The 26,728-nt window shown below is 33.7% G+C and overlaps 1 protein-coding gene across 6 annotated transcripts in view; it reads left to right on the forward strand.

Annotated features, from left to right (window-relative positions):
• The window catches only part of LOC116344729 (autism susceptibility gene 2 protein homolog), a 221,564-nt gene that overhangs the window by 24,437 nt on the left and 170,399 nt on the right, over positions 1-26,728 (forward strand). For all 6 annotated transcript variants that reach the window (XM_031773410.1, XM_031773411.1, XM_031773413.1 and 3 more), the window contains exon 2: positions 16,581-16,799. In XM_031773410.1, the coding sequence (XP_031629270.1) occupies positions 16,581-16,799 (219 nt within the window). The remainder of the gene's footprint in view (positions 1-16,580; positions 16,800-26,728) is intronic.

Here is a 26,728-nt window from a genome sequence, read left to right on the forward strand (position 1 = left end):
CATTTGGCTCGATTGAATTAATGTGCCGTGCGGTCGATTAGCGATGCGACCCACACACTAAATGGCATATAATATTTTCCATTTATTTTATTAGATTGCACACGAAGATCAATCGTCGACAAAACGAACGATATGAACATACCAAAATGAGCATGAAAATGCCCACATTTTACAAATGGCAACCGAATGCTCTACATTTCACATATATATATTCTTCGTTTACGCAGATTTATTTGTCCATCCAGTGGTAAAAGCATTGCATTTGAGATATGCCTTCCAAATAGAATGTCAGAGCAAAACAAATCGAGAAAAAATCGATTAAAATTGGAGTGCAGCAGAACACTGAGAATCAAGAACACTGAAATGCTCTCATTTGCGATTGTATTATATAACACTTTGGCTCCCTTCCGCAAACCTCTCGATTCACCTCGGTTCAGACGCTCAACTACTACTCCACTACATGGAATATACATATTTTATCTGATTTAACCGAAGTTTGTTCAAATAAATTATCATTCGAATGTGATTACACTAGAAAATGCCATAGAAATTGCACATATATCGAATTCATAACAAATAACTAAATAAACATGTATTTCGTGGCCTGCGATGGCCAAACAATACATACAAACGAATCCAAAATGAAACATTCTTATAATAGGCAGGCAAATGGCATTGGCTACTTCTCTATATCGGTATATGTTTCATTTGAATATAATTGAGTATTAAATAAAGAATAGTGGCGGCTATGGTTTCTTTTTTTACTAAAATGGGCGACATTTGAATGTGCCATTTGTTGAGATTGAAAATAGAACCGAATATCATTTGAATTGAGGTAGATGCAGTTGATGGTTGGCATGATGCACGTGCACTGTACATTTTCCAACGCCGAACATTATTTATTCCATTTGGTTTGAAAATGCACGTTTCTCGTTTCGTGCACGATCCTTGGCACAAAAATATTTATTATGTCTTTAGATATGTATCCAATTTGTAATCAAATATTAATTCCAACAAACCATTTTATTTACTTTATTTACTCATTTTCATGCTTTATGCTGTTGTGCCCCGAATATACTGGGCCATCAACAAGATACGTTTATTTTTGTCCACCGCGAGAAATGCATGAAATCTCAACAGCAATTTGTTTACGTTGTAAATATCCGAATTTAATTTTAAAATCATATTCCAAGGAATCCGGCCATTTGAAACGATCTGTTGACACATTTATTCAGCAGTAAAACCGTACTGTGTTTTTTGTTGCATATGGCAACCTCTATTCGCTGTGGCAATAGCATAAGCAGTAAAATTGAATATTTTATGGTCCAGTTAAAAGCAATTAATTTGAGTTTATTAACTGCTTCCGCGCATATTTATAATTTTTTTTAAATTACCAATCAAGTATTCATTTTCAACTCAATAACTTCGTTCATCTGTTCTGTACACACACATTTTTTCTCTCCATTCCATTGAAGCATGTTAACTGTTGCTTACTATTGAAAATCGAATGTTCGGCTCTATTACGTTACGAGTGAAATAACAAATAAGATTTGAAACAAGACACGAGTAATCGTTGTTGAATGATTGCAACTCATCGCGCGCGCACGTGTAATAAATAAATGTTTCAACCTTAAATATTTTCATCGATGATAAATCAGCACGTCATAATGTTGCAGTGAGTTATCAGAATATGATCGTTTGGCGAATAGTCCCCCGCTGGCGTTATATTCGTTACACTGCACTGTCCGCACATTCACAAACAGTCAACCGAATAATTCGATTATGACATGTTCATTAGGGCGCTTGTGCGCACATCAGATCCGATTTGAAAGTAAATGTGCATTAATTTTCTCGCAATTTGCACATATTGATCCAGTAATAGGTCACATCATCGTTGTCTACATTACTGTATACATATCTTTTTTTTTTTGTATCTCTCGTCGCCATTTGAATTTCTGTTATCAATATTTACCAATCCGGAATTTGAATTCGATTTTAACGGTGAATCATATATGCAAATGAATGTGCATTCGAACCTCTCTCTACCCCAACACACAAAAAAACGCTCAATTGATTAAGTGGATAATGTTTTTTCAACGCCTATTTTACTTTTTGGCCATTTTCCGATTTCGTTCGAAAACATTTTAATTCGCATATGTTCTTTTTTCCTGATGCAAATGCAATTTGAAGTGGCCAGACAGGCTTTTATGACCTCATTAATCGCATGAGCATTTTTACCGAAATAAAAACCGATATTTGTTGTGTTTTTTTCGGGTCTGTTTACTCAGATTCGTTGCACATTTAAATTGAGTGCCAAATGAATTACAATAATTATTATAGACCTGTTCTTTTAGGCGAGAATCATTGCAAAATGAAAAGAAAAATTGTTGTTATTACGATTGCATCTGTTCATTTTTTTACGAATGCATGTTTAATAGCTCGATGAATGTTTATTTTTTTTTACAAAAATTACTCTTCTTCAAATTCAATTGAAGCACATTTGCTACAAATTGCTACAATTTTTTTTAACCCTAATGAAAAACATTGTGTGCCCAACAGATTGATGTGTAACAGTTAAGCACATTATATAGACACTTTCTGTAAATTTTTATTAGTTTCCTCCTACTCAGTGCGATGTCCGCCAGATATAAATGCTAATGAATGCATATCTGTTGAGTGGCTATCGTTAAGGACGACTCGAAACAAAAAAAGGAAGAATAACAATAATTATTAGTCGGGTAACTGCTTCGTGCATATATTTTTTGCAGCAAACATTTTTGAAGCGATTAGCAAAATTTAAAGAAGGGAAAAATTTAATCTGCCCACCAGGATTATGCGGTCCGGTTATCTGTTCTGCTTTGTTTACCAGAGAAAAAGGGGCCATCACAATAATATTCGACAATTTTATTGAGTTAAAACCCAAGCGACTGTGTGAATCTCGGAGGGTTGCAAACAATAAATTCATTTTCTACGTGTAAAATATTTCTTTAGACTTTCTCAACAGCCATAGCTACAGCTATATATGTTTCACTTGGTGCTGCTACACCATCTGATTCTATCACTTTGGGGTCCTACATAATAAATGAACAAGTAATGCGTCTATTTACCACATGCGCTTACAATGCGAATTGACTTCGCCAGCAAAACTAGCAACTATAAAGGATAAACTTTTTAATTAAAATATTTTTCATTTAATGTGATTACTATTGCCGTGTATGTGCACGACTCTCATATACATATATGCTACATTATTAAATTGTTGAAAGTTTCTGGCTTCGAAATACCATAAATGAGCATCTCAGAATGGTTCGTTTTTTTCTTGTCTCTCAGCAAAGTTGGTAGAGTCGGTGAGATTTCTAGTAAATGATGTATGTATTTTATCTCGTTTGGTTCAGAAAATTGAGAGAGAGATAAAAGTCACAAATCCTCTGAATAATAAGAACATCCATTCTTTGTCACTTGTTTACTGACAAACCAAGTCCTGTGATTCGAAATTGAATGTATAAAAATGAAGTTTTCTGATTCTTTTTTATGGGATTTGTTCGAATGAACAAAGTTAGAAATTGGCCTAATGCGATAAAGTTATAACACACAACCGGTTTGAAGAAAAAAAATACGCTCTTTTTAAGTATTTTCCGGTACTTTCCTGTTTTGAATCACATTCACATGCTATACGCACACATACACCAATTCAATGGACACATTCAATGTATAAATCAGATAATCAAATTGAATAACCGGCTGACATTAAACTAAAACGGAAGAAAATTCTCTAAAAAAAAGAGATTCTTCTACACTTCAATATTCCATTGGATGCGTTAACTGTGTGCCATTATATCTCGTTTCCTATTTCGGTTGGAAAAAGAGATGAACACATGATGTTGGGTCAAGCAACATGTCGGTCGGTCCATTTAAATTATAATATGCATGCATTATATTATATAACATAACATTTTGTACATACATTGTCATTTGATGAACCACTTAATCTATTTAATATCGGATACATCATTCATTTTATGCGCGGTTTATCAAAGAACATTATAATGAAGCTCTGAATTGTGGTTGACCTGCGAAGTTTGTAATTTGAAACGAAGCACAACAAACAACATTTTCTAGTTCCTGGCACTTTTTTTGCTTTTTTTCTGTTGAAATTTGGTTGAAAATTGAAGAGGATTTTGAACTGTTGGCTTAAAGGAACGAGCGAATCGAAGCGCATGAAACAAGACACTGTTGCACTTGTTTGTCCGTAATTAAGTGAAATCAATTAAAGTCAATTAAAAAGAGACACGAGCAGACAGAAAACAAACAAACGACGTGGTTTCGTTGCTAAAATTATACAATATTCGTTATTTATGCTCATTTTATTCAATTGAGTGACTAATGTGTCTCTTTTTTTCTGCTATTTGGTGGCATTTTGGTTCGCTTTGACGAACGTTTACGGTCTTTCAACTTTTGCTTGCTTCATACCATGCGGATCATAATTCAATTTGAATAAATTTAAATTGTTTAACAAGTTTAAAACATTTGCTCATTTACGCACATCGATTTTGCATACGATTTTCTTCTTTGTTTCAAATATTTTTTGTTTTGTTTTTGTTGTGAACAAATTTTTGGTAAATTGATTCAGTAGTGTGCTTGACCGTAAGAGCACTATCATCACTATTTAATATGGAGATGTATTTGATAGACGTTCTAGACGTTCATCAAAAAGCGCACACTCTCGAAAACAATGCAATGTATTTTTTTCGTACAAACATTACATCGAAATACAAATTTATTCATCGATTCGTTTGGTACTGGAAAAGTGGCAACAAAACATCCGATAATTTTGTGTTGATTGTAAACAATTGTAAAAAAACAATAACAAACATTTGGTTGGTATTGAAAAGCTGATGCGAGCGTAAATTTGTAGTGAGAAGATTTAACGAAGAAGAGAACGAACTCATTCAGTTTGGGAATGATGTTGAAAGATGTTGAATTAAACATCGAAGCAAATTTCAAGCTGTAACTTGTGTTATTTGAGAATCAGTTAAATGTTTTGTACGATTTTAAATTGCTGTGAAGTGTTGTCTGAATGAAACTTAAATCGCGACGCTGAGAATCGTGAGTGCCATTAAGCGTACATAACTGTTTGTGCCTATTTCATTTTTCCTTATGAATACTTCCAGTAGCATCCGCTGTTTGTTGGCATTCAAAGCAATTCATGCCATTCATTAATCTATTCAAGATGAACGATGCGGAAATATGTGCACAAACAAATTGCAGCCCATAAATTTTGGCGTTCTCTTTTTTGGCTTCAGCTGTGATTTGTTTCGACTGTTTTTTTTTGGCTTCAAGTGCCAGTAAAAGTTTAATACACGCTTAGAGTTCAGCCAGATACACACACTTTCGACGGATTTTCGCAATAAAATGTTCTTTTGCGGAAAATTGAAATGGACTTATTGTGTATTTAAGTAATATTATGGCCAATACTGCAGTTAAGCTGAGTAGAGAGCCAGTTAGGCTCCGAAACCGAAAGAAACACGTCACTTTTTCTGTTATTGACAGATCTTGAAAGGACATGTAAAAAAAATATGCGAAATGACGTAAAATGTACTGTATCCAGTACAACAAGTACGGCTTAGTTACAGGCTGTATTGTGCATGACCTTACTTTGTCAATATTGAATTTAAAACAGTCGATATAGTAAACAGCATGTGGTATTCTGATGAAATAATTCCGAACAAATTAAATTAACAAAATGACACAAGCATAACCCGTTGGCTTTGATATTCTGGAAAATTATTATCTGGGAATTGGTTGATATGTGTTATATTTAAAATTTCAAAATATTATGTGCTATTTATGTTTTATTTGCAAATGCATTTGGTAGATTCATGGTATGCAAATTATTTAAATGCGCTCCGATCGAATTCCGATGATAAATGAATTAATTTACAAGCAATTTTATTCAATAACCAACTTAGCATGACAAAACACAAGCGAAAAAAGGGTTTCCTTTTAAATGGCGTCATTGACACATGCAATGTTTGGATTTTATTGATTTTTGTTATGTGTCTTTTTTTATCTTTGCGTTTAATTCGGTTTTTATCCATTTTGCAATTAAAAAGCTCGTGTTACAGTTTCGAAACCACATAATCATCCCTTTGATCTTGGATTTAATGAGCGTGTGAATTGAGTTTTACGTGAAAAGATACAGACCACTGAAAATAGCACTGGCAGAGCCATTTTGTCTGTTTGATGTTCGGCAGTTTTGTTTTCATTTCTCTCGATCGATATAAATCTCCAGTTTGTTTGTATAAAAACAAAACGGTTGTAATTCAACCGCACTTCAAATTGACATTAAGACCTCCTCAATAGACATTAATGGTTGCGCTGTTGTTTCAAAGGTTTATTTAAAAAACAGCTTCAAATATTAATAAACGTCGCGAAATTCTCTTGAAATTTGCACAGTCTGGGGGCAGCATTTTTTGTTTTGTCTCTCTTTTTGCTCATTTATGATTCTGTAGACTTTAAATGAGTTTCGGTTCGCAAATACACGAATTACTGAGTCACGTAAATTTAATTTTACCATTTTTCGGCGTATTTCTTGATTTTGCGTATTTTTCAATGAAAATTGAGTATTTGTTTATTTAATTGCCTAAAATACTAAACCTCTTAAGAAGATTTTGATTAATTTATTCCGGCGAGTGTGTTTGTGTGGGTGACGGTGCAAAAACTCGACAGCCACAAAAGAATCGGTAAAAAGAAAAATAAAATCTCTTTAATTTTCTCATCCGAATCGAGTGAGTTTTATGGTTTACTTTGCTAAAGGCCAAAATTCGTGCATTTTCAAATAACCAAGTTCCCCGGTACGAATGGTTTATTCTTATGTGACCCCTTCCGATGTAGAACATAGCAATAAAATATGTATGAGTAGAGAAAAAAAACACCATAAAAACATTCATTCAACGTATATTTATCTTTTGACAAGAAGTAATACGCATACAATGAAACGTAAACACGCACACAACCGTAGACACAAAGCGACCAACAGCTGTCAATACTACCAACTGTTACAACTCGAAAATATTATAACCAAAGACATGCACACATACACATCATGCGACGTGTGGAATACAGTGCACAAGAGAGACAAGAGAGTTAAACGTTGAATTGGATTTGAGTTGTGTTCAAACAAGCACAACAGAGAGCATGCTGAACGTTGTTGAAGCATATTCGAACCATACAACACATCACACCGACCAATGCGAATATGTTGTTCAACTCATAAATATTATACTAAATTATAAATGTTTGTACACGTTCCATTCAGACTGTAGTGTGGCGCATACGAAAATTTTCATGAATCAAACAAAAATAATATTCACCTTAACCCGTAAATTGTCACTGTAAGCACAACACATCACTTGTTTATCTCTGTTATACTGATGTCGGTTGTTGGTTTCGGCAAAACAAAATCTCATTGGAAATAGAAACGCTTTAAATGGAATTAAGCGATAAAATTTGGTGAAGTGACAGAACCAGAAAACAAAAAAATATTTTTTTAGCGTGATGATTTTTCGTTATTTTCAATCGTGGAGACTGCACGATGTAAAAGAATAGGTTTGAAAAAAAAAATAGAGAGAACAAAATCGATTTTCCAATCTTGATATCGGCGTGCACATTCTAGGCTGTGATTGGTGAAACATTCATTGCGACACATTGTTGTTCTTCATCGTTTTTACCAATATCCATTTCCTTGTCGTCGCTGATATTTATTTTATATTCAGACACACACGTATACATCCGAACCCTACTGCTCATAACAATTGATGCTCTTGTCAGACAGAATAAATGGATGCGGTTTGAAGCTCTCATTTAAAAAAAACGATCAACAAAAAAAATTCGCCGAAGCATATGTGTCGCACTGTCTGTGCATAGATAGCTATAGCTGCTGTGATGAACACATTTGCAAAAGCACTTTTAAGCTGTGTTGGCGGATTTTTTTTTCTACCAAAATCAAGAACAATAGACTTTTTGATAAACTGATTTTTTTTCTATTAAATCACGAGGGTCATGAAAACAGATTCTGAAATTGATTTGATGTTCATTCAATTTTTGCACACACACAAAAAACGCCAAAATTTTTGGTTCGTGCTGAAAATATATGGATTTCATGTTATTATATTACAAACTGTTTTTTTACAAAAAAAAAAAAAAAAATATTTTTGTATCACATTGTTTTCAATGACGCGATGTAAAAATGGTGGCCAAAAAAATAATAATAGCATAATAAATACGCTGCGTTTGCTGTATTGCGTCAATGCAAAACGATTCACATACATTTTCATGTTGAAGAGAAGAATAACAAATGCCATATACCCGAAGCAATATATAGAATTTATAGAAAGAGCATCAATTGTAACTGGTGCACGAATTCAAATCGGTTCGACAGTTGTGCTACGTTATTGGAGTTATTCCATTTCATTATGATTGTGTCTTAGCATCCGTCATTTATCGAGTCTTTTGTGGAATTGTGCCTTCACTTTGAATTCATACATCGGAAATCGAATATATGCGGGACAATTTCACCATTTGCTCAATACGATTTTTTTTTCTTCTGTCAGACTATTATGTCGACGAAACAATTTCAATGTGATATGGAAACCATTCTCTTCAGCTTTCGATTCGATTGTATCACACGTGCAGAGAATTGATTTGTGGAAATTGCGAATACATTGAAAATCAGGACAGCAAGCGTAATGGATTATTTATTTAACCACTTTTGTGGATATGAAATCGAACGAAAAGACTGTGTGTGTGACAAATTGATGCTCAATACGTCAATTGAAATATTTAACCTTGCGGCATATCAGTAAAAGTCTTTTCGCATCATTCTTTCATTCTTCTTCCAAAATTTGCGTGTGAAATGACTTACTTGTTTTGTTTGATTGCTGATTTTGCAGAATTGAAGGGTGTTAAAGTCGATCTTATTTCATCGTCAATTTTTAGACGATATTGCCGCACATCAATGATAGAAAATTCCATTTATATTCTGCTTTAACCTTAATCCACATCGCAATCACCAACTTTATTACATTTTCAGCCCTCAAGTTTGGTTTTGAAAACATGCCAAGAAGTAATATAAAATGGAAACGATATAAACACACACACACAAAAGACAATTTGAAGCGGCAGTATCTTGATGGTATCTGTTTAATCAGCCAATAAGCAAACAACAGGCGAAACCGCAAATTAAACAACATTTTATACTGTCTGCTTTTTATCGTTATTACATATTCAGTCGTTCGTTGACAACGACCAGACCTGTCGATTCTCGTCAAAACGAAACAGAAATATCAGGTGCCCATTTATCGTATTTATTTTAAAATACCGCCTGTCAGTGATAATAATAATAATTGTTCTCGTCCAGTTGTTATGCATTACAATACATTGTGGATTTTAAAGCGACAAAGAGCAATGACAAATGGAACATTTGGAATTCTTTTCATTCGGCAATGAATTGGAATTTGATGTCAAACGAGAATAAATATTTATAATAGCATTATGTGAACAAGAAATGGACGAAATATCATTCTAAATATATATTGTCCGAATTGTTTTATGACCGTGATATTTGGCTCATCATTTACTGAGAATTATGAAATGGTTTTCATTTTCAATGATTCATTTTTTTCTTCATTTCGTTTCGAATATGTTTTATCCGAGTCGATTTTGAACGTACACAAACATCTGCTAACTGACAAACTTAAAACATGAAAAAATCCTTAATCGTTTGCCATTCACGTTGAACACATGAATGACAGACGAGCAAACGAGAATATGGTAAAAACGGTAAAACGGCAAAAATTATTAACAATTTATCGTAAAAGTCATGTTTTCAGTGCAGCAAATCAACACCTGGTAATATTCGCTCGTGTCTTTGCATTCCATTACTTATTTATAAAAACGTGTATATTTGTCGTCGGGTTTGTTTTCTTTGCCTCTGTGTGCTCTGCGTTCGCTGCGGTCAATGAATGCGACAAATGTATATTTTCGTTCGGAAAAATGCAAAACACAACATGAATATTTACTAGAAACGAAGTTTATCGATTGATAATGAATTCCGAAAAGCTGTTTATAAACAACGCATTGTTTGATATAACATGATGTTCACGGCTTCATGGCATGTAAATGTAATTTGTAATCGATATCGCTGGAGGACATAAAAAGGCTTTTGCCATATTTTCATTTAAATCATAACAACAACGAACAAAAAAAAAACATTGCAAATTGTCATCACACCGAATTACAATTTTAATGAAATATCGAAATTTGTTAACACAATTAAATTATCATTTTATTTTTTAAATTACATTTGCTCTGTGTTGTATTTGCGTTCGTATAAATGTCTATATTTATTTTTTTTTTGCTGCCTCAATCACGGGTCCTCAACCAGAAAATTCAATTTCGGTTTTATTCGATTTATGAATAATTTAAATCGCTCTGTCACATTGATACACTTGGAGTTTAGTTTTCAAATGGAAAATTATTATTAAAATTTCAATTAATATTTAATTAAACTTTCGAGTGAATTCAGTTTGATGTATGTCGCAATTCATTCGAATATGCACATCGCCTGTGTTCGTATACTTCAATTATTATTAAATATTAATATTTGACCGTTATGTATGATGCGGCAAAACACACACAGAGTTCAAAGTATCATGGGCAATATCATTCGGTGCTCAGATCAATGGCGTCAGCGGTTGCAGTGGCGACAATGTCCGATTGTTATTTGATAAAATGTTAAATTGGGTTTTAAAACCGGATCGAATTACAATCTCAGAAATTCAAACGCACACACAAATCACTCAATATCATCGTTTCGACAACATTTTCCCATTTAACCGATATCCAATTGCTATTATGTGTTGAATTGTGCATCATCAGACATAACAAACATAACATAACAGTCGGATGGAATGCATACAGAAACATACTCGATCGAATGTCATTCCTATAGCAGTGGAAATGTTTACGTATACGTATTACAATGTTATGGATATCGATATATTTTGTATACAATGTGTAAATGACTGAAAGCATCAGCTAATTGAATGGGGTAGAATAAAAACTACTTCTCGAAAAATTGCTATTTTAAAACGAAACCTAAAAAAAATTTCAATAAAAAGTGAATCAATTTTTTTTTGTCCAATTGAAGTGAATCAAGAAAATTTTGTTCAATAAAAGTGAACCAAAAAACAAATTTCATTCGGTTTTTTCAGTGTAAAATACACTAAAATGAATTTTTTTTTTGGGTTCACTTTTATTGAACAAATTTTTTTTGGTTCACTTCAATTGGACGAAAAAAAATTGATTCACTTTTCATTGAAAGTTTTTTTTAGGTTTCGTGTTTAAACATTTTTCGAGAAGTAGTTTTTATTCTACCCCATTCAATTCTATTTGAGATTATGATACGTTCGATAGCACGGCATTTGAATGAGTGCTCTCGTACATTGGCCTGAAAAACCAAATGGATAACCAATTAATTGTTGGCTCTGGGTTTTGTCACGAGACAACGATTGCGGCTAATCCCAGTAAACAATACTCTCTCTCTCTGTCTCACCCTGGTGGTAATACGTAACAACTTGATACTCCAGTGAAATGAAAATAACATTGAAAAACAAACTGAAATTCATTGTAAAGTGATGCTTGAAATGCATTGAATACTACATTTTGCTATCAAGTTTCCAGCTACTTTCGCTCTTCAACTACAAAGAGCCAATTTATAAGGGGTCAAAAAATGCGCTACAATATTGTAAACTAACTTCATTGAAGTGTCTATTTGCTAGAGAGAAGAAAAAAAATGTAAACTCAACTCAACAATGTAAACAAACATTTTATGTTATTTTGAAAATGTGAGTCATGAAACGAAAGCTATTAAAATCTTTCTCTGGCATTTTAATTAGCCATAAAAATGGAGCAACGAAGGAAATATTAATAATAACAACTATTTTCATGTGGAACGAATTGTTGTCGGTTGACTAAATGTATCCTCGAGTAGTTTTAATGAGAAGAGAAAAAAAATTACAAATTCGGTTGCATTTTTTCCCTTCCGTTCATCGGTCATGTTTAAGCACATTTAGTGTGACTGCCGCTTTTTAATCAACTCGATGTAATTGCCCTAAATTTTATACTACTTCATTTTATATCCAGTTCCATGTTTTTCGCTGCGCTGTTGTTTTATTGTTGCCAAAACGATTTTGCTCCTCTATTCAACGAAAATAACGCCAAAGAAACGAGCCAAAAGAAACAGACCATATCGAACGGAAAAAAATCGCCGAATATAAAAAGTTTCCGAAATGGAATGAGTTCATGAAATGGTTTTGAGGAAGAACATTACTGGGTTCTCTCTCGTGATTTGCCGCTTTATTGGTTTGGTAGTTGTATCTTCGGTTTTTATTTTTCGTTCGTTCGTCTCCTTTTTTTGTGTGTGGAAAATGCATCGGATCTACCGAAGTATGGCACAGAGTATCGTTTTTGTTGCCAAAGCGATAATCTCTTTAGCAAGAAAATTCACACTTAACGACTTTATTTGCTTCATATTTATACGCTTCTGCATTCATTGTTGGCTCTTGTTTGCTTTTTGTTTACAAATCGTGCAAAAAAACCGTATATCCAAGACTTATGTGATTTTTATTGATTTTATTTTTCGTTCAGTGTGCGATATAAAAAAAATATCGACGAAAATAAGAATGAAAAATCGCAACGAAACGATTGTCATTTCAAATGAAAAATGAAAATTGAAAAGAGATTCATTTCGATGAGAATGTCAAAAATTCAAGCGAATTTCTCCGTTGATGCGAATTAGTGCATGCAACGTTATGATGTTATAAAAATACGACGCAATCAAGTTAACGTGCGAAGCTGAATGAATATTTACTTCGTCTTCGTGTGACGTTCGCAATTCAGCTATTGTCTGACATATTGCTCGCTTCATGAAATTTCGCCGCGACAAAAAAGAAGATTCACATTCTTTTAAAAACGGTAGAGATAAAACCGAGAGCAATCCAGTTAGAAAGCAGGTCATAAAATATAAACGAAAAAAAGAGAATATTTAGCATTATGTAATATGTCCTTCATAGATAAAATTGTCATGAAAAAAAAATTTCACGATTATGGTTGTTTTCATTTTTATTGCATGTGTAGAAAATGTGAAATAATCACGATAGACGACACAGCACAGTTATGCACTCCAATACCGTACATACTCTCACACACCCACACACATACGATATCTTTCTTTATTACAAGCAACGACCAAATGACTTAGATCTGAAGAACTGAAGCGCATAAAACCAAATCATAATTTGAATGTGATGCGCACATGACACTCGATGTCACCATATTCTTTGTAAACGATCTAATGATGAAATCTGAGAAATTCCCACTTAGTTTAGCAAATAATATCTGTCTCTTAGTATGCCACTATCTCTGTCTGTTCTTCCTAAGCACTTGCTCGATTATTTCACTATGGCTCTATGGCATAGGGTTGAGAATGTTGAATTTTATCAGACTCGATTAAATCAAAATGTGGTGCTTTCGTGTTCTGCATAAAATCAATAAAATTACTCACAATAAATGTTATTTTTATTGCGGGAAATCCATTTCGTTGTGGCATAATAAGATATACGACATTATATTGAACGACACAGGGATCAATGCTGACAAAGCATTTTCATAAACCGAAGGAGTGCAAGCTGAAAAATATCATATATCACTGCATATTTGAAAATTTTTTGTGTCACTTCCTCCATTGCAATGTATGCTTGAACGCGTGTCGACATGCATTTTATAATGTTATTGATCGTTATCATCCTCTGTTACTTTCTTATGCAAAATAATCTTTCGTTATTCGGCACTTTTACTACCAGCGATTCGCAGCCATCCATTCTTTGACTATTACAAAATATCCTCAGCATAAATGTGTAATGTTTCCCAAGAAATGAGAAAATTCAATGCCGATGCTATTGGCAATAAATGTATAAACTGCCATCATGATCGTCATAAAGTAATATTCGTTATTTATCCTAGAGCCGCTTGACATATTTGAAAATAAAAAAGAAAATTCATTTTGTCCTTGGGATATAAGTTCGCGCTCTCGATTCATAAGAATTTGGAGTGACTCCAATCGCATTCATTTCCTTGTGGCATTTTATTCATGAAATTCCTTTTTTTATAGGATACACTACAAAATTGGCAACTAAAAACTAATGCCCTGACATAATAAAACGAAAACATTCGAAAGTTACATGCAATCATGACATTATGTTTTGCTGCCAATGTTTGAAGTTTTCAATCGAGTAAATTAATTTCAGAAAATGAAAACTTCTATTGATTTTCTATTACATTAAAGTGCAATTTCACATGAAACACTTGACAATATTTATCAAAATAAATAATGTTCATGTTGATTTTAGCTATTTAAAAAGGGTTTTTATTTTCGAATTGTATCGTTTTGCGTGTATGAAACCATTTTCGAAATGCATTAAATCAAGCTTCAAAGCGTATCGATTTTATTTGTATATGCAATGAAATGTGATCCGTTGGCTTAGTCTCTGTTATGCAATGAAATACGATTATATACATTTAAAGAGCAAGCAAAGCAATTCACAAGCAGATTACTACTATCGATAACAGATTTGCATTCTTCTATGTACCGACTTTCCGTCCGTTTAACAACAGCATCGTTTAACACCTTCTAAGAAAATTATTATTCTCTTTGAGAACTGAATCTTATTTTTCAAATGCAAATTCACCGTTGTCCCTCTTTAATATGGAAAACCTTAAGCTGCTTATATTCTTCGCTTGTTTATACACTCAGCACGTGGACACTTGAAACCATTATTTAGTACGAACATGTATGCGTATAGTGTATGAATTATGTTCCATTTAAAGTGATTTTTGAATCTGTAATTTTCTGCCACGATCATGTCATCATAAAATTGGTTGTCGGCACTTTTGAAGCGAATAATTTATTCATCGATAATGCTTATAATTTACACAAGCCATTTATTAAATATAATAATAACCATATGCAATTTTAATTTACTTGAAATTAAATAAATTGCCCATGCAATGTGGAAAAGCGTGCGTTGCAAGTTTTATGTGCATTTGTGCACACACCGAAACTATCCAAAAGTGGTAGAGCCTTTCGAGAAAAAAAAAACATCATAAAACTTAAGCGCTTGAAGAAGTTTTGGGCCAATGAGCCACCAACGGATTTAATATGTGCAAATGGTTTATGGAACAAAATTAGAGTAAATATCAATGTGATAGAATGGGAGAAAGCTAAGCGAAAGGAATATATTGCTATAGATGTGTAGCTCATGTGTGCGACATGCTTTATAAACGATGTGTAACGACCGCAAGAAATGTGTTGCCGTAAGATGGTGAATTAGCACCCGAACACATGAGCGAAGTCATTGCAATAAAATTTTATTACAATTCTTGGTAAAGTGGAAACAATGCGGGCCCTGGGTGGCCAGACAATACTCTGCGCCACACTCTGGATGTTTTAAACTACAAATTGGAACCAAAAGCTGAAACTAAACGGAATGGAACGATGCAAACTTTAAAGCGAATTGTGATGTTGCAATTTTACCATCATTTCACTTGTGTTCATTGTCATAAATTAATAGTCGTTGTTTTTGATGGATACAAATCTACAAATCACACGACACTACGACTGTTTGTTTATCCCGGAGCTCATTAATTATCGTGGCTGAATCTCAGTCAGCGTCTCGGTAATCGCATGAATTTTGAGAAGTTTGCTGCTGCAAAACGCACCGTTCCCAACACTTCCAGCCAGCAAATGAATTCGATTTCAGTCGTTTGTGCAAGGAATCTTGACATTTTGGCAAAGAAAATCGGTTGAATGTCTGCCGTCTACAATATGCTGAAAATCATTGTTCACAAAATCCAAACAATTAAAGCTGACAGAAAGTTTTCCATTTTATTGCAGTTTCCAAAAGTTGATGCAGACATCGTATTTCGGTTGCATTTGCATAAAACTGGTGCAATTTCTGTAATTTACAACTGACGTGCATTCAACCAATTTGCTCTCGGAACTTGTTTTGCAATGACCTCATTATTATTTATCATAAGTATGATTATTGGCGTTGTTGAACAAGAAGGCATGACGTTGTGCTGTATACACAAGTAGCGACGCGTTCAAATTTATTCTCCGCCAAAAAGTCATTAATATCATTCTCTTGGCACACTATTAATTTTCCATGATTTTGCATTGCAATTTTTCGGGTCACACAGAACGACACACACACACACACGAAGGGCCAAAAAGAAATTGTGCAACCATTTTAATTTATTTATCGATTAGAAATTAGTCGTTTATTCCAGCACTTACTATGCAACTATAATTAACGTTTCATGCGATTCGAATTGAAAAGGTTGCCATGTAATTGAGTTTTAAATATCTCATCAGCAAGACCCAATAAAAAACACTCTAAATTTTAAAGTGAAGTGTTTCTAATTGAGGTTTCTATTTTTGTTTTTGTTCATTTTCTTTGCAGTATGCTATAAAATTGGCAACCAAACTCAATGAAAAACGCTTGTCATCAATCACTGAACTGACTACACTGGAAGACAAGCCAATCAAACTACTTGATACCGGACAACGGGACAAAGATCGTGATAAAGACAGAGATTGTGAACGTGAATGGAACCACAAGCAGCATAATCATATTACCAACAATCATCATCAGCAATCGGTGGTCAATCACACTTCACACGTAAGTTTTTATCAAGTTTTCTTTCATTACCGCTGAAAAATTATGTTTCTTTGTTGACAACATTGCTACACAGTACAGACAATAAAAAAAGCAAAAAAAAAAAAATAGAAAAAGCGTGAAAAAATCCAATCGCCGAACAAAGCGGGCAAATATTAAAACTCTATTAAATTTATCCGGTTAAGAGAAAAGTTTGTTGTAGCCAAAAGTATCGTTTCATTTACCATGTACAATATTTATTTAGACGTCATTAATTCAAATCGGTTCATATAACTACAGAAACACGAGCCAGCTTAAAAGTCAAACGCAAAAGTTTTTCACCCAACTCACACACAACAAAAAAAAATCAATAAATAAACGATGATTCGACAAACTCGTGCTGCGGGACGCGGACACAAACAATATAGAGTAAAACATTGAATGGCATGATGAAATGGAACAAAAATCACTGGAGAAAATGTGATGAAACGAAAACCGAAAATAGAATTTTATGTTGAAACAACTATTATTGGCACTGGCTGTAGCTACTGCTGCTGCTGCTGGTGCTGTTACTGTGTAAAATGTATTTGTGTGCGAAAAGTGTATTTCATCTTTGTCGCATATAAAATATGCGATGGAACAGTGACGCGAGGCGACTGGTGCGATGGGATGCAAGAGAGTAAAAAAAGAAGTTTTGTCATGGTGTGCTTTTGACATGTTTTGCCATTCATCAATCCATCTTCATCAAGTGGCATGAGTTTGCTTTGGTCTTTTCATCACAATCGCCAATTCAATTTCGTTTTGCACTACAAAACGGCGTCCAGTTGATTTTATTTCGCATTTAATGCACAGAGACACATTTACCATTTGTATGTGTGGTGATTTTCGAACTGATATCGCTTTCGTCGACTTTGTTTTGTCATATTGTTGGCACCCACGAAGTATTGCTTCATGCAATTGTTTCATTGTGCAAAACTGTTAGTTTGACACAAGTAGTTAGTTTATTGATTGCCAGAGAAAATAAACATTCCATGACGTTTACAGCTCACGCTTCATTTATTCATTGATGGCTTTATCAGAATGACAGAATTAACATTTCATATGGATTTTCCTGTGTTTGATCGGTTTGATCCATGTCGAACTCGGGTACGATTGTTGAAACTTCCGTCATGTTTGACGACACATGTACAATAAATGAAATGATTTTTAAGAATTTCGATTCCGTGATTCGATTTGATTGTCAAATACAACTATTATTATACGATGCACTTATTTCACTCGCAACTATTGCAATAAAAGAAAAGTTCTGCTTCGATAAATGTATTATAAATGTCGGTATAAAATGGGGAAGACCAATAGATCAAGAGTGATTTGATTTTCGTGTGAAAGGATTTATATTGGAAACTAAAGCAATATCATTGTAAAGCAATAAGCTTACGTTTCAGGTCATAAAACAGTTGAAGCTATTGAATTTCAATCGAGAAAACTTCATCTATGGAAACGGCTCCGATGTGGCCACCCGTGTTTATGTTGCTTTGTATTTGCACAGTTTTGAAAGGTTTCTGTCAATCTATCGTGTGTGTGCATGTCGAAAGCATTCACATTCACAGATTTATTAAAATTTTGTTGGCTCTCCAAAATACCCCAAAACTTATCGTTTCCATTCATGGTACATGCTTTTATCGAGTATCCCTCTCGTCTTTATAGAAATCTGCAGTTCGAAGTGGTACATTTTTTGCTGACCCAACTTTTTTTTTCGTTGTTGTTGTGAGCAGAGAACGTTGTGGTTCAACTTTGTGTGCTACTGTGGTTTATGGTTCGCAAAGGTTTTTAACCAAATTGAAAAATTTCAATGCGAACAAAATGGTTTTTGCCACAAAAACCAACAAAATGGAAAATAAAATATTCAAGAAATGACTTTCATTTGCCAGACACATTCATGCCGTTTGCCACTTTTGCCATTTTAATTCCCTCTCCGTATGATTTCAATTTTATTATCGTCTACTTTTCATACATTTTTTATAGTATTTGCTGCACTTTAAACGAAATTTCATTCATGTCTGCGGATTGAAAATAAAATTTTAATTTTGATAGCGGTTTTCTTAACGCCTTCGACAAACATTTGAAGAGTTGAAAAAAAATAGCGAGCCCAACATTACGAAATAACAAAACTACAAAGGGAAATTGAACTTTAAAAAAAATAATTAGAAATGTTAAAGTTTTCTTCCTTCTTTCATTCAAACGGCATACACAAAAAAACACCAATGAATATGCTAATATACGTAATAAACACTTACGGTTAGGATTTACACGAAACATTTTACTTACATTGAATTTTCGAAAGAAAAACCACAACGACAAAACATACACGAATATTGAGCTGTACAATGTGTTAAACTGGTTCTTTTTTGTTAAGTGAGCGACAAGAAAATAGCGGAAAAGAGCAAGAGTGAAAAAAGCCTCGGGAATAAAAGTTTGACATAAAATAACTTCATTACAAAAAGGTGCATTTCTTCGGTTTGAATTTTCCATTGGGAGGCATTATGGTTTCAATAGCCGGATCATCAAGCGTCCAATAAATTTTTTATAGTCGCGTTGCTCCATTAAAATTGAACCAACACTTGTTTTTATCGCTAGTTTTCGCTATGACACTATAAAATTGAAAATATAATCGCATTCAGTAGCAAAGTTTTCCAACCATCCGATCAAGTTCCGTTTGCCATTTTATCTATTCCTGCCATACAAAATTTTCCAATTTTCATTTTTGCCAAAGAATTTGAAAATGGGAAAAAATTTAATTATCCACTTACATGACATTGCAGCAGTTGCAAAACAGAAGAAGAAAAAAAATGATACGGACAATTTTATGTTGGCAAAAATGTACAAAGCTTGTGCACAAACCATTGCACATGTGTGTGTGTGGCAACGGAAAAGCATACTCATTCGAAATTTATTCATACGAGATTTTCACCATCCATGAATTTATAGATGATAAACACGAATCTAACGCACGATCCCGAAAACGAAACGGTCACTTTGCGAACTTCAACCTGTTTCGAAAAGGGCATGCGATGCATATCTCATTTTGAAATTATAGTTGAAAACTTAATTATACACTTCATTTAGCGCAGGCAACGCCAATAGCAAGCAGTCTCTCTCTCTCTCTCGTTGCTGTAAAGAGTGTATGTGTCTTCCCATGAACAATAACTGTTTATGTGCTAATTTAATTACACCTATTACTCGCATTTTATCGTGTTCTACACGTGAAAGACGAGATAGTTTGCTTAGTTTTCAGTTTGAGATAATTGGTTTATAAATTTGAATTAAATACATCCGTAAAATGCAACGAACTTCATAGTTTAGTGGAACTATACACGAAATTATTATACCATAATTAATTATCGAAGTTTATAGCGATTGGAATATATCTCGAAATGTGCTTATTCAAACAAATTTCTTCAAATTCGTAAAGGATTTAAAGCAGAAACATTATTACTGTGCATTAAATTTGAAATTAACGTTTCGAACATGAAAGTTTAACTCTTGACTGATATGAAATCATTTCAATTTCATTGAACAATTGCATCATAATCAATGTGCACTAGTGCAGTTTAACTCGATATTTAAACGTTTTCTTGCTATGTATATGCAATGCATATTATGCATAACGTATGTTGCATATCTTTACTGCCGAAACAAGAGAATAAACTATGCAAAAGCACACAATGTGCATACGAGAGTAAATTCAGTCCAAATGTAAATATAACACTAGTCAAATCGTTTAAATTTACTCCCATGAGAGAGAGGAATATAGAGAGGGTGGGAGATAGAGAGAAGTGAAGTACGATGCCGTTTTAATACTCAAGAGTTGAGTTATAGCGTGAATTCCAAAAAAAAATCCATATTTCGTTAGTTCGTTTTATTATCTTCTGGTCGTCAATTGGCAAGGTTCCAAGTGCAGTAATAATAATTTCTCAAATCTCAACTTATTTGTATGTTAATTATTATAAATAGCTTGAGTAAAGACATTTCTCGGAAAACGTGAGCGCATTTTTTTTTATTTCGAAGCTTTTTTTACAAGAAAGAGTTTTTTCCATTTGAAATAAAATTGTTTTTAAAAAATCGAAATTAAAATCGAAACAGCTTCGTCGAACTTGCGCTAGTGAAAAAGGGAAAGATAAACGTCATGAATGTGTATATACGGTACGGGACAAGCCCGAACAAAATAATTGCAAACAAATATGGAAAGAACATAAAATGAGAATAAATGCGCGATGTGCAATCAAAATGTGTATTTTATCGGTCTGACATAAAATTCTTGCGCTGCACTCGTATATATGTACGAATGCATTCAACTGAAATACACATTATTTGAATGGCATAATTTTGTTTACATTGTAATTCAGTAATAAATTTGTTATTTATTTGATTTGCATGGTTGTGATGTGTGTCTGGATGTGGTAGAACATTGTGCGAAATAACAATAATCAGAATGTGGTCTCCATCGCACCAAAAAAAAGAGAATATATGCGCATGGAACGAAAAATCATCATGTGTGAATTTGCAGATATTTGAATACAAAATTTACAAAAACCATTCAAATATCTTTTGGTTTATTTTGATTCGCATCAATTTTGTTGCGCTTGAGTGCAAATCTTGACTTGTTTCATACATTTTGGAGTCTATTCAATTTCGAATGCAAACTATTACATTTGTCTCTCAATCAAATTTCTATTTAGTTTATGCATAAATATTATTGCAAATTTTATGAACGAAATTATTTTCGAGCGATTATTAAATACCCGTTTAATAGTGTAAACATGACAGATACATTGTTTCATTTCATTTGTGCACACAATCCGCAAGGATTTATTGTTGGTCGACAGTCATGGGTCGATACGATACGCCGTGTAAATGCTATATTTTGATACAATTTTAATGTGATTTGTTTGAAAATCTTCACAAATTGTATTACAACAAAGAATTTCGTTTTGAGTTTCACGCATATGAACCATTTCAAATTAATTTTGCAAACTGAATGTGATGCCTTCACTCAAATTTAATGCGCTCCATATAATAGATACAAAGCATATGGGCCCCACATAAAATATGAATCTTATATAAATGTGCGTTCGTGTATCATACCAGACGGCCGAAGTACGGTGTTGTTTGTGGTCTTGCGTACGGTTTTGTTTCGCATTCATGGAATTCTTCATTTGGAATTCAATTTGGAAAATATATATTCTAGAGCTGAATTTGATTGTGCGAAATGTGTGCAAAATCTAAACCATGAACACATTTATTACGTGTTTCCACTTCAGAGCGTTTCGATATTTTCTCCATATCATTTTTCCATAATAATACTCGAGGTTTCAGTAAAATGGAAATATTATTTTTTTTATTTTGATATGAAAATGTATTTCAGATTTGTAACTCAATCGCATCCATAAAATGGTTCCTCTATCCATTTAATCTGTGCGTTTTAAATTTGAATCGAAATGTATTAATATGGAAAAATGTGTATTATACCCGCGGGTATCGGTGATATGATTATTGCGGACGCAAGTATAAATTTCATGCGATTATAATACATAAGGTTGGGTCGAATGAATAAATCATCATGAAGCTGAAATCAAAACACGAGCTCACCATCGAAACGGCTGCCGTTTGCTGCACCTGGTTCACAATTTTCATATGTGTATGTGTTCCCGGTGTTGTTTGCCGGGCTATGAATGGTTTTTGTAATTATTTGTTCAACATTGATAAATAAGTTTTCGCCACCGGTGGTGTTCTTATTGTCCATAATGGGTTTTTATTTAGAATCAGCGCTCCATCAAACCGACCAATAATATAATTTATCCACGATGTGAACTGACAAATGTGCAATCTAAATTTAAAGTCATTATATTGGCAATATGTCAAAACTATGAACTGCAATTACATTGGCAGTTTTATTGCATATACACATATGCGCTGTACGTTTCTATTATCTCTCATTCCTTGCATGGGTTGGAATGATAAAATGATGAACCACTTCAGTTTATGTCGAATAAATTTCTATCGGACGTGATAAATAAAGTGCTGGCCCAAATTTAAAAGACAAAACACCATGCGGCTCTTGGAATTTATGTGCAAAACCATTTCTATGAACAAAACCATTAACCATTTCTGACTAAGCTCAGTTGAGCATTGCCATTATTCATATCGTCATCATTATACATACACTTTATTCGTACCGCAAGCATTCGCTCAACAATCAATGTTAAGGTTTTTTTTTTCTTTCGTTCATTTACTTCATATTCTTTTACTTAAAAGACAATGGAATGGCTATTTTTATGGTACACATTATTATTATAGAAGGAAAGGCTCAAACAATCACTCGACACACAGTATTACATATAGACAATATTTCTCTCTGTTTTGTTTTTTTGTTTTCATTCTCATTCTGTCTCACTCGATGCCTCATTCGCACACAGTATGTCTGCGTGGTTTCTTTAATGCCACAACATGCATGAAGTTTTCACATTGTAATCATATTTCATTACTAATAAAATAATTATACGATCGGATGTAATGGTAACACGGTAACAGCATGTAATGCCATTTCTGAGTGCACATCATTCTACCGCTGATTGCCCTAAAATACAAATGCGATGCGATTCGAATTGCAAACACGTACAACCGTCGTTAGTAAATGAACACATTCGCAGTTTCAGCAGTGGCTATCTCTGAGCGCATACATTTCTGACAACTTAGCACAAAATAAACGATGCAACGTTGTAATTTTACTTTCCGCGAAATGCAACGTGAGAGCTTTTGAAGGCGAACATCAATTTACGGTTTTTTTATTTATGATGCGTTGTGTTGACTTTCAATTCTATTTTGATGCGTGTATACAAAATGTTTACTACTTATTGCAAAATAATCATGCTCTCTCTCTCTCGCACGCATCCGTGCTGATGTATAAGCAATATCCATTTCAAATAATGACAATGACATCGAAACATCTACAAGATCTCTAGCATACAGAAGCTGCGCTCAAAGTCGATTGAACAACAGAAATTCAAATATTCTGTTTACCCAATGCTCGTGACACTAATCATACCGAAATAATTTGAACAATTTTGTTAAAAAGTCAATTTAAATAAATGGGCATATTTTTCCAGAAATTGATTCGTTCTTAATTATCTTCGTAATTATTTTGGTCGTAATAATATTTTCCATTGAATTAGTAGCCAAGTAAATAGGTAGTGGTGAACGAGCAAATAAAATTAGTTAAATCAAGTTTACTAAAAAAATTGTTCGATTCCTTGCTCTGGCATTTATCACTTAATCAAGATGAACACAAAATGAAATCATTCATCGATTTTAATTAAATTATTAATTATTCCAGTAAATGACAGGCTTCGAATGAATGGATTACTTTTCAATTTATGATGAAGCCATAATTAAAAGCTCGATTTATTCAAATCAAGTTGTTGAGAGTGTGAATTAAACTTTTTTGTAAAAATAAATTTGTTGTCAATCGAAAATAAATCGATTGAGTAATTTCAATAGAATTTTCGTTTCCAAACATAAAAGCCGATTAAAAATGTATAACGGTTTCGATGATGAAAATAAAAGCGGAATAATTCGAATTGAAAGTCTGGCGACAGCGGTCGTATGATGCATGCAAGCAGTGGTTCGTGAAGCTTCTCTTAGATGGTACTGTCTGTTATTGGACCCGTGTTTGTGCGCATACAATCAATTATGCGGTGCTATACAATTTTCCCGCTGTCAGTCACTGCACATTCCGTTGTCTGGCTGCCACTTCATTCGCAATCGATTTGAACAGTGACGTTGTGTGTGGCAGCTTAACGACAAACTCATCGCATCCTTTGTCTGTCAAATTAGTGAAAACAACTGGAAATTCAGTTTAAAATTATCGAACCAATTTATCCAATCAAATCCATAAAAGAGATTGATTCTGAATGCGATAAATTGTGCCGCATATTTCTCGGTTTCGTCGAAGAAATACCAAAAGAGTAAAAGGAAATTGCTTGCAAAATCATCCATGTTGAATTTTAAATTGTGTGTATGCGTGCACGAATGATGCGTCAATCTATGCGACTTTTCGCTTTCCTCTTTCTCACTTGCTCGTTTACCCTTTTTTCTCTCTCGATTCTTTCTTTCATCGTTTGCTAGTAGTATTGTTTTCATGTTTATATGTTCATATTTTATGTGTGACGTGTGCGCCGCCAAACAATTCGACTGGTATCGAAACATATGTATCTACACGTAACGCTGTAGTGCTGGCGAATATAAAATCGAATAAAACGAACAAACAACAACTAACACAATGCCATGCGCCACACGCACACATAACACGATGAATCAAGCAGATAAACAAGCAACGATGACTATTAACCTGTAACCGGTTTCCATGTATCCATACAACGCTGTTGAATATTTTCATGCACAACGAACACACTAGCGCGACGTGTTCGGGGGGCATCATACATCCACATTGGACGGCTAGTTGGATGGAAGAGCGCAGCTGTATGCGAACAACCAACACATACAGGCCACAACGAACAAGTTCAACGCTACCAATATATTCAGCATGCATCGAGCCGTTTCATGTCAGTTACCTTTTGGAAGTCATTTGGACAGGATACGCTCGCTCTGCTTCAAGCGCTCTGTAATTTTCATCGTATAATTTTCGTAATGACCGTCTCAAAGCACCATACTAAACCGGTGGCTTGATGTTTGAATATCGAAAATGCGTACATGAAACATTATGAATTTTGAATGAAACTTTAATATTTTTTTCTTCGAGTTTCATCACCCAATCAGTATTTGGATTTTGTTGTTTTTTTTTGTAAAACAATTATCCACACAGCCGACACGCCATTGTTTGTCACAATGACAATTCTACACTATAATTTCGATTACACAGTCATCGTCTTTCCGATGAATACTAAATGTTTTGTTGATTGTTCAAATGAAAATGTGCCTGGAATAATGATAGCTTTTAAATAAAACGAACTAAAAAAAGAGTAACGTTTCATTAACATGTCAGGCTTTTTCAATTGCTCATCAAAACAATAATTCTATTGATTCGATAAGTACAACATTTATTGCATCGAATAATTGTAGAGTGTAAATGTCAAGCTGAGAGCAATTGAAGACATTATTACGACATGCAATCATGACGTTGGTGTTAGAAAACAATTTATCATCCAACAAGATACTTGTAACTTCTTGAAGCATTTTTGTTTTCGTCATCAACAATTAATAACTTTATAGAGGCAAAATATATTTTTCATGGGTTTTGATGTCTTCATAAAGCTGTGGATTTTTTTAAATTCACCTTAAATTCGACATTTTAGTTTTGTCTCATTTTCATCTGATGAAAAGTTGCCGTTTTATTGCTCTCGAACAATTAAATAATTGATTGAAAATGGTGTTACAAAATGAGCTTTTAATTGCACATTAATTTCAATGTCATCACAGATATCGTATTTCTATGTTTTTAATTGATTCAGAAGTATTTTCAGTGCAATCGAATACCAACGTATAAACTCGTTCCGCAATTATTATTAACAAGTGGTGATTTGGTATCGATGCGGTCATAAATTTTGTTAAAGTTTGTCGAAAAATCATATGGTTAAAATGAAATTAATAGCAAAATGAAAAGTTAGTTTTACTTATAGTTTCTATCCAGTCTGTGCTGTTATACCATTGATTTTGGCCATTTGTTACAATATCTATACTCTCAAACGAACCATAAACAACAACAATAGCAAAAAAGAAGAAAAAACGAGTAAATAAGTTTGGAAAAGTTTGCGCTTCGTTTTATTTATGTTTGTCCAAACTGAATTTTCCAATAACGATGCTGCCCCATCTCCGTTGCCGCATCCCTTCACATATCTCTCACATATTTTCAAGTTAACAAATCGAGAGAGAGAAAA

This window comes from Contarinia nasturtii, unplaced genomic scaffold, assembly GCF_009176525.2.
Source record: "Contarinia nasturtii isolate CC-2019 unplaced genomic scaffold, AAFC_CNas_1.1 Cnas_scaffold_1182, whole genome shotgun sequence".
NCBI lineage: Eukaryota > Metazoa > Arthropoda > Insecta > Diptera > Cecidomyiidae > Contarinia > Contarinia nasturtii.